At 39.6% G+C, this 13,477-nt stretch overlaps 1 protein-coding gene across 5 annotated transcripts in view; it reads right to left on the reverse strand.

Annotated features, from left to right (window-relative positions):
- DIP2A (DIP2 acetate--CoA ligase A) overlaps positions 1-13,477 on the reverse strand; it is a 132,726-nt gene that overhangs the window by 4,180 nt on the left and 115,069 nt on the right. For 3 of the 5 annotated variants that reach the window (XM_087731444.1, XM_087731446.1, XM_087731448.1), the window contains 9 exons: positions 13,294-13,403; positions 12,654-12,784; positions 10,740-10,908; positions 9,388-9,558; positions 7,232-7,261; positions 6,059-6,120; positions 2,696-2,753; positions 2,152-2,226; positions 1,348-1,522 (listed from right to left, as the gene is read on the reverse strand). In XM_087731444.1, coding sequence (XP_087587570.1) covers positions 1,348-1,522; positions 2,152-2,226; positions 2,696-2,753; positions 6,059-6,120; positions 7,232-7,261; positions 9,388-9,558; positions 10,740-10,908; positions 12,654-12,784; positions 13,294-13,403 — 981 coding nt within the window. The remainder of the gene's footprint in view (positions 1-1,347; positions 1,523-2,151; positions 2,227-2,695; positions 2,754-6,058; positions 6,121-7,231; positions 7,262-9,387; positions 9,559-10,739; positions 10,909-12,653; positions 12,785-13,293; positions 13,404-13,477) is intronic. The other 2 variants (XM_087731445.1, XM_087731447.1) reach the window with 1 other exon arrangement.

Here is a 13,477-nt window from a genome sequence, read left to right on the forward strand (position 1 = left end):
CAGGAACAGAGACCCTGGAGGGGCTGCCCAACCCAGAACTGCTCAGTGTACTAAGTAGGCTGAACGGGTGGAGAGACCTGGTGCCAAGAAGGGTCCCTTCTGTGTAATGGTGGTAGCTGTGGGCTAAGGATATCCCACATCTCTGATGAAGACTGTTTCTTTACTAGAATTCACCTTTTGCTCTCTGATGGCACTCTGACTGTGGAAGAGGTAAGCCTGCATGACGCTGTTCTGGAGGAGATGGAATTGAGTGGGCTGCAGGGATTTCTCCAGCCAGAGCAATAGCATCCACCTTTCTTGTTTTCAAGGGCCCCAGGGAGACTGAATAGGACACCCGCACAGTAGACTGGAGGATGACCCTCTCTTAGTGACTAGATCCAACTGAGTTACATCATGGACCTGAACCCTAGACTGTATCCACTGCAACAGATGGGGTAGCTCCTCAGCAAAAGTCTGCACCCTCAACAAATTGCCTTCCTTGCTCACTCTTCTTCCTTCATATAATGGAGGACTAAAAGTAGGATGGACATGCATGGTGTCCCCCAAACGGACACTGATGTTCCAGAAGCGGGAAAACTGCTTTTCTATCTTGTACCATGAGTGGTTACAGGAAATGTAAAAGGTGTCTGTGAAGCCCCTACAGTTCATTATCCAGTGACAGCAATGAGGGGACACTGACACTATCCATGTAGATACCACCATTCATTTAAGTCCAATCACAGACAACTAGCAATATACATTTGCTAATAACTCATAAGCATTCAAAGTCCTTTTCTTAGGATGTTTAGAGATTACTTTTTTTTTTTTTTAAACGTGTGATAAGCAAGAGTTATACCTACTCCATATTCTGTCTTAACAGAAAAAGCAGCAGTTTTTCTTCCATCTGCTTAGATTTCTCAAGTTTAGAGATCTTGGCTTAGATGGAAAAAATAGATTAACAATTTATTTTCTATACTGGAAAATTTGAATGACAACATTGCTTGTATTCTCTAGATCAGTACTGAAATACTGCATCCTGTCTGTAAGGAAAGAGGTTCAGAGGAAAAGTAAGTAGAAAGGCCCTAGTGCTTCTAAGAAATGTGCTTATATTATTTTGTGTAAGTGGAAATAAAGGGAGATGAACATGATTTCTCAATCTGTCAAAAAGGCATTATGAATTTCTCATTTTGCACGATTACCCAGTAACATTATAATCAATGAATATGTACAGAGTAACAATTCCTGTTACATTCAGCACTTTTCTCTGATGGGAGTCAGGATGAACTTGCAGGACAGCTTACTCTTCGCTAGCTCAACTACCCCAAGTTTCAAACACATGCTTCTGTAAGCACATTTGTTTTCTCTCACCTCCACTAGCATCAGTAAGTTCTGTTCTGCGCAGAAAGCCAAGGTACCCAGTCCGAGCCCATATGGTCTGAGTGTCTCCAAAACTCAAGCGAGCAGTAAAGTGATCAGCATGCAGTGCTTCTTCTCCATACACTGTGTAGTAACCAGTAGAATTGTGTGGACTACTCACCCATATCTAGGGGATATAAAAAAAAAAAAAAAAAAGATAACAAAAGGGAATCATTCCCATATAAACATAGGTTATTTTGCCAGACCCAGGCAGCATCATTTATTGATTTAAAATATCTGTTTTATTAAAATAATTCATTAACTTCTGCCTCACAGAAAATGATCAGGAAAAAGGAGCTTTATATACATGTAATAGGGGATGGTAAAGAGGAAAAATGAACTAGGCATTTGGCTTACTGGAAAAGAACACCTGTTAACCTGCAATCTTCTATTAGTTGGGAATCCTGGTATACACAAATCCAGATGTATATAAAGCAAAGACTAAACCAAACAGTAAATTACCTCATTACTACTGTCCACTGATGGGAGTACATAAGATATTCACTGTCTCTTCTAGCTGCCAATCAGACATACTAGTCAAATGATATCACCTGGTACTGGCATGCAGTAGTTTGGCAGAGGAGGGAGGAAACCATGCAGACATACATACAAGTATGTCTTCCAGCTCTCTGTAGTGTTCATTCACTTGCCACATTATGCGGCCATCCCACTAAGAGACAGGTGTTGATCTAACATGATTTATCTATATATTAAATCACTGCTGATACACAGAGTACAACAGCATCAAAGCTTTACCTCTCCTAAATGCGAGTCTCCCAGAGGTCCCTTGGTTTCTGTGTGTGCTATGATGACCTTTACCCCTGGAAGAATCTTGAATAAGAAGCAAATGTTTACAACAGAAGTTAAGAGAACTTGAATTTGTCAAAAGAAAAGTTAATAATGCAGAGACACAGAAGTCAACAGTCTGTGCAATTCTTCTCATTCTACTCCCCTCTGCACCACAGATATCAACCATCTCTTCCTACTAAATTGTTTCCTCATTTAAACTCTAAGCAGCTATTTTGCCACTTCAGAGTTAAAGTTTGTTTCACATCTGAAAAATGCCTTCCACATGAAGGCCTCTGATTTTTTTCAGCTGTAGCAACATATCCTACTGCTTCACTTCATGCACCTGGCTTCATTTTAACTAGCTGTTCATTTTATGCTCTCTCTAGTGCCTCTCCTAGATATACTCTGATTAGTGAAGCTCGTTGCACAGATTCTGTACTAAGATCCAGCTGATGCAGCTCACCACCCAGGTAAGGGTCATGAGGAGGAAGGATTGCTCTCAATCTCTCACCTTCCCAGACTCCATAAGCGGCAGACTGTGTGGAGAACCTCTCTCTACCAAACGCACCCTGAGAAAATAAGACAATGCATTTGTACAAGGATTTATGAACTTAAACAGAAGTTAAATAGATGTGTTCAAGTATATCCAGTGTTACCCTATCCTTAGCTGCACTGACCAAACTGTTATGATGCCAGCCAATTATGCTCAGTTATTCACAATGCAGTAAGACAGTTAAGAGTTTCTAGCTGTCTTCAAGACTTCGATATTAGCATTCCCATAGACCATGTTTCTTTTAAGAATCAGAAACTCAGCTCTCTGGAGAGATGAATAACTTTTTCCAACAGAGCTCTAAGGTTGCAGTTCCACCAGCATTTTGAATTTACCTTCTTTGTTGGACTCTCCTGGACCTCTGCTTGCCACACTGAACCATGGCAGAGTGTCAGTAGGAATTACAAAAAGTGAAGAGCAAGCAGCCTAAACAGAATGAAGTGACACTATGCAGCCCATTAGTAGCATAACTTACAAAGGTAGCACATTTGCAGAAGGAACAAAAATTGGGTGTAATAGGAGAGGCATACAAGAGAAGAGGCTCCTATACTTTATATTATATTACACTATCCCTACACCCATAGGCTAGAACTAATGCAGCTTTGAGGCTATGGCTGAACTTGTTTTTAACAGGAATATATATCATGCAAATCACAGTAATAAATTAAATGAGGAGAAAATGACTGTAGTTTACATTGATCTGTTTAGATGCCAAATCAGGATCATTTACCAGCAGTCCTGGTCAACCGGGGAGGTCCCAGATGACTGGAAACTAGCAAATGTGACGCCCCTCTACAAGAAGGGTTGGAAGGAGGATCCGGGGAACTACAGGCCTGTCAGCCTGACCTTGGTGCTGGGAAAGGTCATGGAGCAGGTCATCTTGAGTGCCATTACAAAGCACGTGCAGGACAACTGGGGGATCAGGCTCAGCCAACATGGGTTTATGAAAGGGAGGTCCTGCTTCACCAACCCCATCTCCTTCTATGACAAGGCGACCCACTTAGTGGATGAGGGGAAGGCTGTGGGTGTGGTCTACTTGGACTTTAGTAAGGCCTTTGACACTGTCTCCCACAGCATTCTCCTGGAGAAGCTGGCTGCTCATGGCTTGGATAAGTGCACTCTGCTCTGGGTTAAAAACTGGCTGGACGGCCAAGCCCAGAGAGTGGTGGTGAATGGAGTCAAATCCGGTTGGCAGCCAGTCACAAGGGGTGTTCCCCAGGGCTCAGTGTTGGGGCCGGTCCTGTTCAATATCTTCATTGATGATCTGCATGAGGGGATCGAGTGCACCCTCAGTAAGTTTGCAGATGACACCAAGTTGGGTGGAAGTGTTGATCTGCTGGAGGGTAGGAAAGCCCTACAGAGGGACCTGGACAGGCTGGATCGATGGGCCAGGGCCAACTGCATGAGATTCAACAAGGCTAAGTGCTGGGTCCTGCACTTGGGTCACAACAACCCCATGCAACGCTACATGCTGGGGGAGGAGTGGCTGGAGAGCTGCCTGGTAGAAAAGGACCTGGGTGTATTGGTTGACAGCCGCCTGAACATGAGCCAGCAGTGTGCCCAGGTGGCCAAGAGGGCCAATGGCATCCTGGCTTGTATCAGGAAGAGTGTGGCCAGCAGGACCAGGGAGGTGATAGTGCCCCTGTACTCGGCACTGGTGAGGTCGCACCTCAAGTACTGTGTTCAGTTTTGGGCCCCTGACTACAAGAAGGACATCGACGTGCTGGAGCATGTCCAGAGAAGGGCAACAAAGGTGGTGAAGGGTCTAGAGCACAAGTCTTATGAGGAGTGGCTGAGGGAGCTGGGGTTGTTTAGTTTGGGGACGAGGAAGCTGAGGGGAGACCTTATTGCTCTCTACAACTACCTGAAAGGAGGTTGTAGCGAGGTGGGGGTTGGTATCTTCTCCCAGGTAACAAGTGACAAGACACGAGGAAACGGCCTCAAGCTGAGCCAAGGGAGGTTTAGGTTGGATATTAGGAAAAACTTCTTCACTGAAAGGGTAGTCAGGCATTGGAACAGGCTGCCGAGGGAAGTGGTTGAGTCTCCATCCCTGGAAGTATTTAAAAGATGTGTAGACATGGTATTTGAGGACATGGTTTAGTGGTGGACTCGGCAGTGCTAGGTTAACGGTTGGACCTGATGATCTTAAGGGTCTTTTCCAACCTAAATGATTCTGTGATTCTATGAAATGATGGTGAATAGCTTGTCTTCTAACAGTTAAGATTTAAACTTGCAAAAATTAGAGGTGAATAGTCACAAAAGCTGCCAGTTAACCTACGTCCCTAATTTAACATTATGAATTAAAAAAAACTGAAGCAAATGCACCAAGTCTTGATATTGTGTTTCTTAAATTAAGTATGGAAACAAATACATACATGTATGTACCCTACTAAACTTACAGTCTGAACTTGGTGCTGCCAGCACTTATATTAACTAAGTTAACCAAGAGACAAGTTAATATGAAAATTATGACTATAGAATTAAGTCTGATAGAATTAATTATCCTTGGCAAGTTTTCAGATGACGTGTGTACATATATGCGTGTGTGTGTTTTGATACGCTGTAATACAGGCCTGACATCAGTTATTTGATCTGGGAAGGCTGAGGGAATTGAGTCGGTTTGGTCTGAAGGAAAAAAATTTAAAAAAAAAATTAAAAAGACTAAGGGGGACTCTAACTGCACTTTTTCCACTACCTAAAGGATTGGTAGAGAGAAGACGGAGCCAGATTTCTTGGAGTTGCACACCAGAAGGAGGACAGGGATGTAACATTCAAGGTGGGAAATGCCAGTAAGGAAAACTTCCCCAGAGCGGGGTGTCAGTCTTGGCACATACCCCCAGAGAGGAGGAGGATCTCCATTCTTGGAGATTTTCTGTACTGAACTGGTCCTGGCCCTCAGTAACCTGGTGAAGCCTTGAAACTGGTCCTGCTTTGAGCAGGAGGTTGCATGAAGGACATCCAGAGATCCTGCCCACCCTAACTGTTTCTGTGATTCTGTGACTAACCAGCCAGTTGCAAAGTCACCATTTGCCAACGGTCTGGTTAGGTAAGAAACAGCTGATGAGTCCAGATTATACAAGACTGATGAACAGACAGCAAGTTAGGTAAGGGTCTAAAAAGGAACAGCAGAACAAGTGATGGAGGAGGAGATGCTGGACCACTTCCAGCACATCATTAAAGGATTCTCTAGGGTGGGGTTCCTTGTATACGGTGATGACGGATTAGCTGCTGCCAAGAATATTTCAACATACCACTGCAATGCAACAAGGCTGAACTTTCTCCTCTACAGTCATTAAACAGTTAATGCTTTAACATCATCCGTACCTGTCATGTCGAAGTGCTCTCATATCTACGTAGACTGTTGTTGGATCTGGTCCTGCTGTTCCCTAAGAATACAACAGAAGAAACAAATTCAACAGAGCCAGAAAATCCTGCTTTCATTCTCACAGCCACATAAATTTACAAATTCCTCTCCCTTTTTTACTGACACTTATAAAGTACTGCCCTAATCTATGAGAAATATAGTAAATAGCCCCCCTTTCTAGAGTGACTGCCATAAAGCTTTGATGTTTTATGGAATCAGTAAATGAATGCACAAGTGAAGTATGTATTTATGCAGGTAAGTCTTTAAGTTTTTAAAATTTTTAAATTCAAAACTTAAGTTTTTAAAATTTCATTTTAGTAAGTACCTCCTCTAAAAACTACATAGCAAGTGCAAAGCATGTAAGCATAAACCTATGCGGGTCTAATCCCTTTCCCAAAGCTCAGCTGTTCTACTTTATAACAGTTTTGTCAACTTTGAAGAAAAAGAAAAAACAACAACATTTAACTAAAACATAACTCTAACCAACTTGTATCTTTTCAAGGCTCCTGCCAGTAACAGCCTAGGCAGAGCTCTGTTGCAGTCAGAGGAAAACCTTCTGACCAACTCTGGTGAAAGGTCTCCATTTCCCAACATGTGAACAGGGGACCTTTTTTTTTCCCCCAGCAGAATTTAATCTCAAGACAACTGGAAACTACTGTGAAATGCATATTTAAGCTGAAAAAATAGGCAAAGTTTCCTCCCAGTAGCACAGTTTCTCGTTTTAGAAATACTTAAAATGAGGCCACTTGGGCATCAGCTAAGATTGCAGTGTTGGAGAACAGTTATAATGTCTTTACAATGACATTCCCTTGTACTTTTGTAGCACCACTGAGGCTCAGTGACACTGATGGTCACACCAGATTAATGGTGTGATCTTTATCTGTAGGAACATACCGTTCAGTAATTTTAATCATTGCTATAATTCCCTTTCTGGCTTTTTTGAGAAACAGATTTTGTACTTCAGCTACAAGTGTTCTTTGTGAGTAAAACCAAACTTCTTTAGAGGAAAAAAAAAAATCTCTCTTGATCTGTTTCAAATGAAAACTCTCTCAAATGGCATACATTTGTTATAGAGTAATACTGCTGAACCAGACTGACTTTAGGACATTACAAGCACACATGCATCACTATACCTGTTCAGCCAGCTTGCCCAGCCTGTTTGGCTGACAGCGGGACCACAAACAGAAGTAACAGAGGCCATCAAAGTGTGTGAAACAGAGAGAAAGGGGAAAAAAGAAAATACAAACAGAGGCACTGGAAACATAAGATACACACAGTAAGACAGAAAACAAAACTCATACTGTTTTAGAGTGAAAAGAAAATTTCCATTTCAGATTATTCAAGAGCTTGGCACTTTTAAGTGGTTCATTGGGAAACATGCAAGTCCCAGTTAATAAACAAGACAAGGTTTAAGGCAGATCATATGTAATGCCTGTTGCCTTATCATAAATCCCTCCTCCATCTGTAAGTATCTAAAGGCTGCTTGCAGCTTCAGAAACACCACCTCACTAAACCAGTCCAGTAAGGTTGAAAGACGTTACATATTTATTTGCGTGCTAACTTGTATCAAATACGCATTCAGATTGGTTATTAATCTACACTCATTTAAATTCAATGATTTAAAGAAGTCAAATACAGATATCACTTTGGAAGAATGGGGGAAAGGGGTTTAAAAAAACACTAAAAAAGGGCTCAAGAACAGACAACAGAGACAAAAAAGGTATAAAATGAAGGGGAAGCTTAACTGCCCAGCAGCCCTACACTCTTCACCGTTTTCTTGGAGTACTGTTCACACTGCCATTTAACATTCTGTAGAAAAACTGTTTTTTCCCCTTTGTACACTCTGAACAGCAAATATCCAAAGCTGGCTTTTAAAATTCTTATTTAGTCAGGCAATTCAGAAAGCTGTTCTTTCACACTTGGCATCTGAAATGTTTTATTCAATGAATTTAAAATCTTTCTGCACAGTCATCTTAATTTCATCTATATCCTTCCTATTTTTCAATCTACTGATTCATAAAATTGCTCTGGCCACATTTCTTTATAACCATTTATCTAGCGGTTGTTAAAAACCTTTTATCATTTAATATGTGTGAAAGAAACTATAGAAACTAAAGAAACAATTATGAATGGCAACATATTTAAGAAGCTCATGGCCCAAAACATCTCTCTTGTAGGAAATCTAGAACATTAAAATATATTCTGAGAGGAAAAAAGGCTTTACTTCACCTAGTGGGCACCAGAAAAAAAAAAAAAAAAAGAAAAAAAAAAGTTTTGCAAAAGCACAGTAGCAATCTTTATACAATCATATTTTTTATTAAGTGTAATTTATACCAATAAAATTGGAAATAAAATTTACAATTACACACATACTTAACGCATGTGCCAACTATGAAATTCCTCACATACAAAACTACATACTGCCACATCTGAAACTTGAGCAGTTTATCTATTAACTCAAGTATCATCCAAAACCCAGGATGCTTTGCCAATTTCTAGACCATACTTAGTACCTGATTTTCAGGTAAGTTGTGGAATACATTTTTTTTTTTTCTCTCCTAACTGAAGATGAAACATCTCATTAGGAAAAGTTAGATTTAATCTGGTTAAATTACACATACAAGATCATTGTCAACTGAATACTAAACTGTCAAAGGTGGGTCTGGACCACAGCATGTCATTATCTCCAGTCTGTGAAGCAGGGCTGTGTATTTTATGGGCATATTCTCCCCTTCAAAGCTTCCAATTTTACAACTTTAATTGAAGAAGAAGTCCAGCTCTCACATGAGGTGAGACAAATGTATTTGCATGTTGATAATACTCATTTGAGATCTTTAAAACTAGAAAAACCTGCCAACCTTGTCATTTTTCCTGTGTCTTATTTGAAGAACTCTGTCATCCATTTAATTCCACATATACATAAGCTACTTTTCAAACAGGCAAAATATGAATCACACAAAAGCTGAAATAGCACTGCTTGAAATACTTAATATGTTTATGACCATGAAGCTGTGCATTTAATTTAATACCGCTCCTGCATAGTAGGAAGGAAACAGATTTCTTAATACAGATCCTCTGTATTAGAAAAGCAAATCAATTGGTTAATTAGCACACAAAAATGAAATTATCATAATCCACATCTTGAAGGCTTATTTAACTTGGTGATGAAGCAAGCAAGCAATGGAGTTCTAGTTCATTAGAAAAAAATTACATACAGCTGAACATGATTTCCTATAAAGTTCCCAGAGATTCTGTCCATAAGCATAAGGAATAAGCAGTTTAATCCCACCTGTAAGCAAATTGCTACGTTGACCCTGCACCCAAATGTAGTGCTCACTGCACGAGCAGAGAGGCCCAGGTCTTTGAATAACTTAGAGAAAGACTGTGTTAATGTAATCCTTGGTCTCTCCTCTGCAACCACCATGCATGTTCGCACGCAGGACAGGTTAACTCCTTTCACCTGAGAGGTTGGGTGAAGAAAACAACAACATTTTAAGTTTGAAGTCAACAATTCTAGAAATAAGCCACTTTAATTTGCGGAACAGATGGACTTTAAAAATGCTAGAATAACTGACATGGACTAGTTAAACAATATAGACACGGACTGCACCCAGTTTGGCTCCATCCACTCAGGACAACCCTCTAAAATTGTGCCAAGAAGATTTGCAGTAGGGTTTGATGCAAACTCCTCCCATCAGGTAGCTGCAACATAGCCACTCATTGTTTTGAGCTGAAAAAACCACAAAATGTCATTGTGTCACAGGTTTGGGCTCATAAGAGACCCGCTTGCTCCCAGTGCTGCACAGTTCAGATGCAGGCAGAATGTTTGAGACATTATTAGCTCTCATCAGCGTCAATGACAACCTGTAGCAGCTGGCTGTGGGCCAGGATTCCCTTCAATGAGGTCCAGGAGAACAGAGGGACACAGTTTTTTGTCTATACTGAGAATAAGCACAATGTAGCCGCTTTCTTGTGCACAACAAGCTGCCAGACATTCCCAGTGGAAGTCCTGAGCAGCTTAGTTACTACAACTGTGGGAAGTCTCCTACCATTGAGACAGAGGCGCCTCTTCAGGGACATTAAGTTTCAGTTAAAGAGATTTCCCTGAAAAATAAATGGATGTATTAGTGTGTAATTGCTGCTGTTAAGAAGATTACATCCATTTTAGTACTCAATACTTTTGGTGTCAAGAGATCTGAAAGCAGGTGAGACGTGCCAGGTTTTGAGGGGCTTTTTGTTTTGATTTTTCTGGGGAGAGAGGTTTTTTGGTTTTGGGGTTTGGTGGGGGCTTTGGGGTTATGGGTTTTTTTTGATGTGGGTTTTTGTTTGTTTGTTTGTTTCATCTCAGACAAGAAAAAGTTGATAGGCTTGCTAAGTATCTTGCCCAGAATCTCAGAAACACCCAGCAGCACAGAGGTGGCACAAATACGTGAAGTTGAAACATAAGGCTTCTTTTTTTCCCCCCATCAGAAACATGAAAGCTGAAACTTGCAGCAATCTCAACACTTCCCAAAAAGCAAGTCATAATGAAAGGCTTTCAAAGAAACATTTATGGCCCATCTTCTGCAAGCCGAAATGAAATATTTTTAGAAAGATACATGTATTTGTATGTCAGTATGTTGAAAAATTAAGTCCACTCACCCGGAGTATATCAGTCTGTGTTCCAAGCCCTTTGGTGCACATCTCCATCACAGAGTAGGAGCAGAACGTGACGCGCACTTTATACTGACTTACAGCAGACAACCACAGAGACACATTGCTCTCCAGTTCCAGAGGAGGGACTAGAATAGACTGATGACCCGAATATACACTAGAGAGAGGAAGAAAAAGAAACACGAAAACTTCAAGCCAGCATAAAAAAGCCAAAAGTTACATAAGTCAAAATGAAGCACATACAGGAAAACTGAGAGCTTGGTATCTATTTGAACTTCAGCTTATCTTCTCCACAGAGAGAAGTATCTCTTAGTTAGCTAAGAACTATGCGTTTCAGTTAAGTCACAAACTTTAAGGTGAGTATATTTGTTCTGCAGTAAATTGTGTTGAACTATAGGCAAATACTCCATGCCTTGAATAGTCAGAACTTCTGACACTAAAACGTTAACATTTGCAACACCATTTCAGTTACAGATTACAATTGGCAATTGAGCTTATTTTTCTGAGTCATTCTAGGGAAAATGTACCTTTTGCTTTGAGTGAAATGAGTCTTTAACACCTGCATTGCACCACTTAAGTTTTTAGTGCAATTTTCTAGCCTTTGCTGTAGGCATCTCAGTTTTTAAACAGTGTTTATGTGAAATATTTAACCTGGATACCAGTTAACATAAGTGGACAGAAAGTCAAATTCAGAATCACACCACCTTTTAATTACTTTTTTTAAAATATCACATACTCATTTCAAGACAGTAAATGCCATGACCATAGTCTTAAATTACCAAATGTTTTTTAGATCAGTTAGTATCAACAAAATCAATGACACGCCCCTCTGTAAAACCAGGCTTAGATAAACCAATGCGTCTTGAAAAAAAATAACAGCATCTCTAATTGCTTTCAACAGGTAGCTTGACATGCTTGCCATTTCTCCTGACTAGAGCTGACGTGTTTTTGTAGTGGGCAATGCGATGAGGAGGTTTTTTTTGTTTTCTTTTTAAACATTCTAAAATAGAAAAAAAAATCATTCTGTAATAAAACAGTCTTTCACACTAAAACAAAGCTATAACTCAGATGAAACACAGTAGACCTTATATTAACTCTTGTATAGAAAGCATGACACACGTAGCTCCCTTCCCTAAAAATATTTTTTAAAATCAATTTAGATTTTAATTCTTCCGTCACTGAGGCTTCTTCTCCCTCCACCCTGCCTCACTTTATTGATGATATAAATCATCAGATGTTACCAAAGTTAAATTTTTGCTTTCCTTCAGTACATTTCCTTTCCAGTTGGGGAAATTAGAGAGGGAAGGAACAGGTTAACTACAGTAAATTTAACTTTATCTGTTTATAAAATAACCTTTCATATTCAGTTTCTGCATTTTTTAAATGAAATATCTAAAACACTATAAAATCTTTGGATTAGTTAAATATGTAGAATATTTTAAAAGGCAAAAAAGAGGAAAATTTTGCAGCTTTGCAAGATGTGCTGCATTATAGTAGTTATCTGATTGAATCAATTCAGGTCTCATTCGTTTTAAGAAACATTTAATTGCTTCCTTTAGCAGTATTTCTTAGTGCATACTAATCTTGCAGTCAACACCTTAAGGGTCTTATAAAAAGATATGGTTTAATCTCAAAAGACTTTAAAAGGATTTATTTAATCAATGTGAAATGGACAGTGAAGTCCTTTTTTTTTTCTGGTATCTAATTAATTCCACTTGAAAAACCCAAGTAACTCGAGTAACTAACTTATTTAAATGAATTTTGTTACCACAAAATTTATTTTATGAAATACCTATAAAAAGGTTAATATGGGTTTCTCTGACAGTTTCATCCATGACTGCTTCCTTGGATTCTAGAGAAGGCTGGGAACACATGAGAAAGCCTACAACTTAAACAACATACCTGCACAAGCACCATAGTGCAAATCCCAAGCCACAATAAGGGTCAAGGCAGATGGCAATCTGACGTGAAGGGTACAGTTCACACTGTAGTTTTATAGAGCGACATAAGGCACTTGTAGCTGCATGTGACATCTGTAAGAGGAAAACAGGCGCTCTCAGGGACTTTTTTAAAAAGTGGGTATCACACGTAATAACTGATAGAAACGTTTATTGTAGAAGACGTGGCAATACGTAGTGGTTTGGGTTTTTTTAAGCACCTTTAAAACAAGAAAAGGATACGAGCCCAAAATTTCATAGGTATTTTCATGCTAGTGGCAAATGACATCTGTCATGACATCCAACGATGCCAAATGACATCTGACATCTCTACGATAAATCTCAAAAGAAAACATTAATGAACTTTATGATAAACACTCTCCATTTAGTCCCCTCAGTGATTCCTCACATAGAGCCAGGAAGACTGAATGTTCCAAAAAGTGCATCAAGAAATTTTGATGTCTTGCAAATTTAAAAATAAGCTTTCTGAACACTAACATGGTCCACTTACATTTTTTTATTTCTTCTCTGGCAGGAGGAATGAATGTGGTATATGCCTATATATAAGGAAACAAAGTATAATCATCTCCCTCTTGTTACTCTACCTTTACTCCTGCTAATATACCAGTAGTAGACACACTGAAGTCCAAGTATGCCAACATATCTGGAGATGCAGGTCTGAAAATACTAGCCAGCTTCTTTTTAGGCATATCATCTATTTAAAATATATAAAAAGAGTACTGTATTATTATTTTGGAAAAAGAGCACAGGACAAAAATATATCTTTAC

This window comes from Nipponia nippon, unplaced genomic scaffold (assembly GCF_047370975.1).
Source record: "Nipponia nippon isolate SJK-2023a ecotype South Korea unplaced genomic scaffold, ASM4737097v1 scaffold_5, whole genome shotgun sequence".
Classification (NCBI taxonomy): Eukaryota; Metazoa; Chordata; class Aves; order Pelecaniformes; family Threskiornithidae; genus Nipponia; species Nipponia nippon.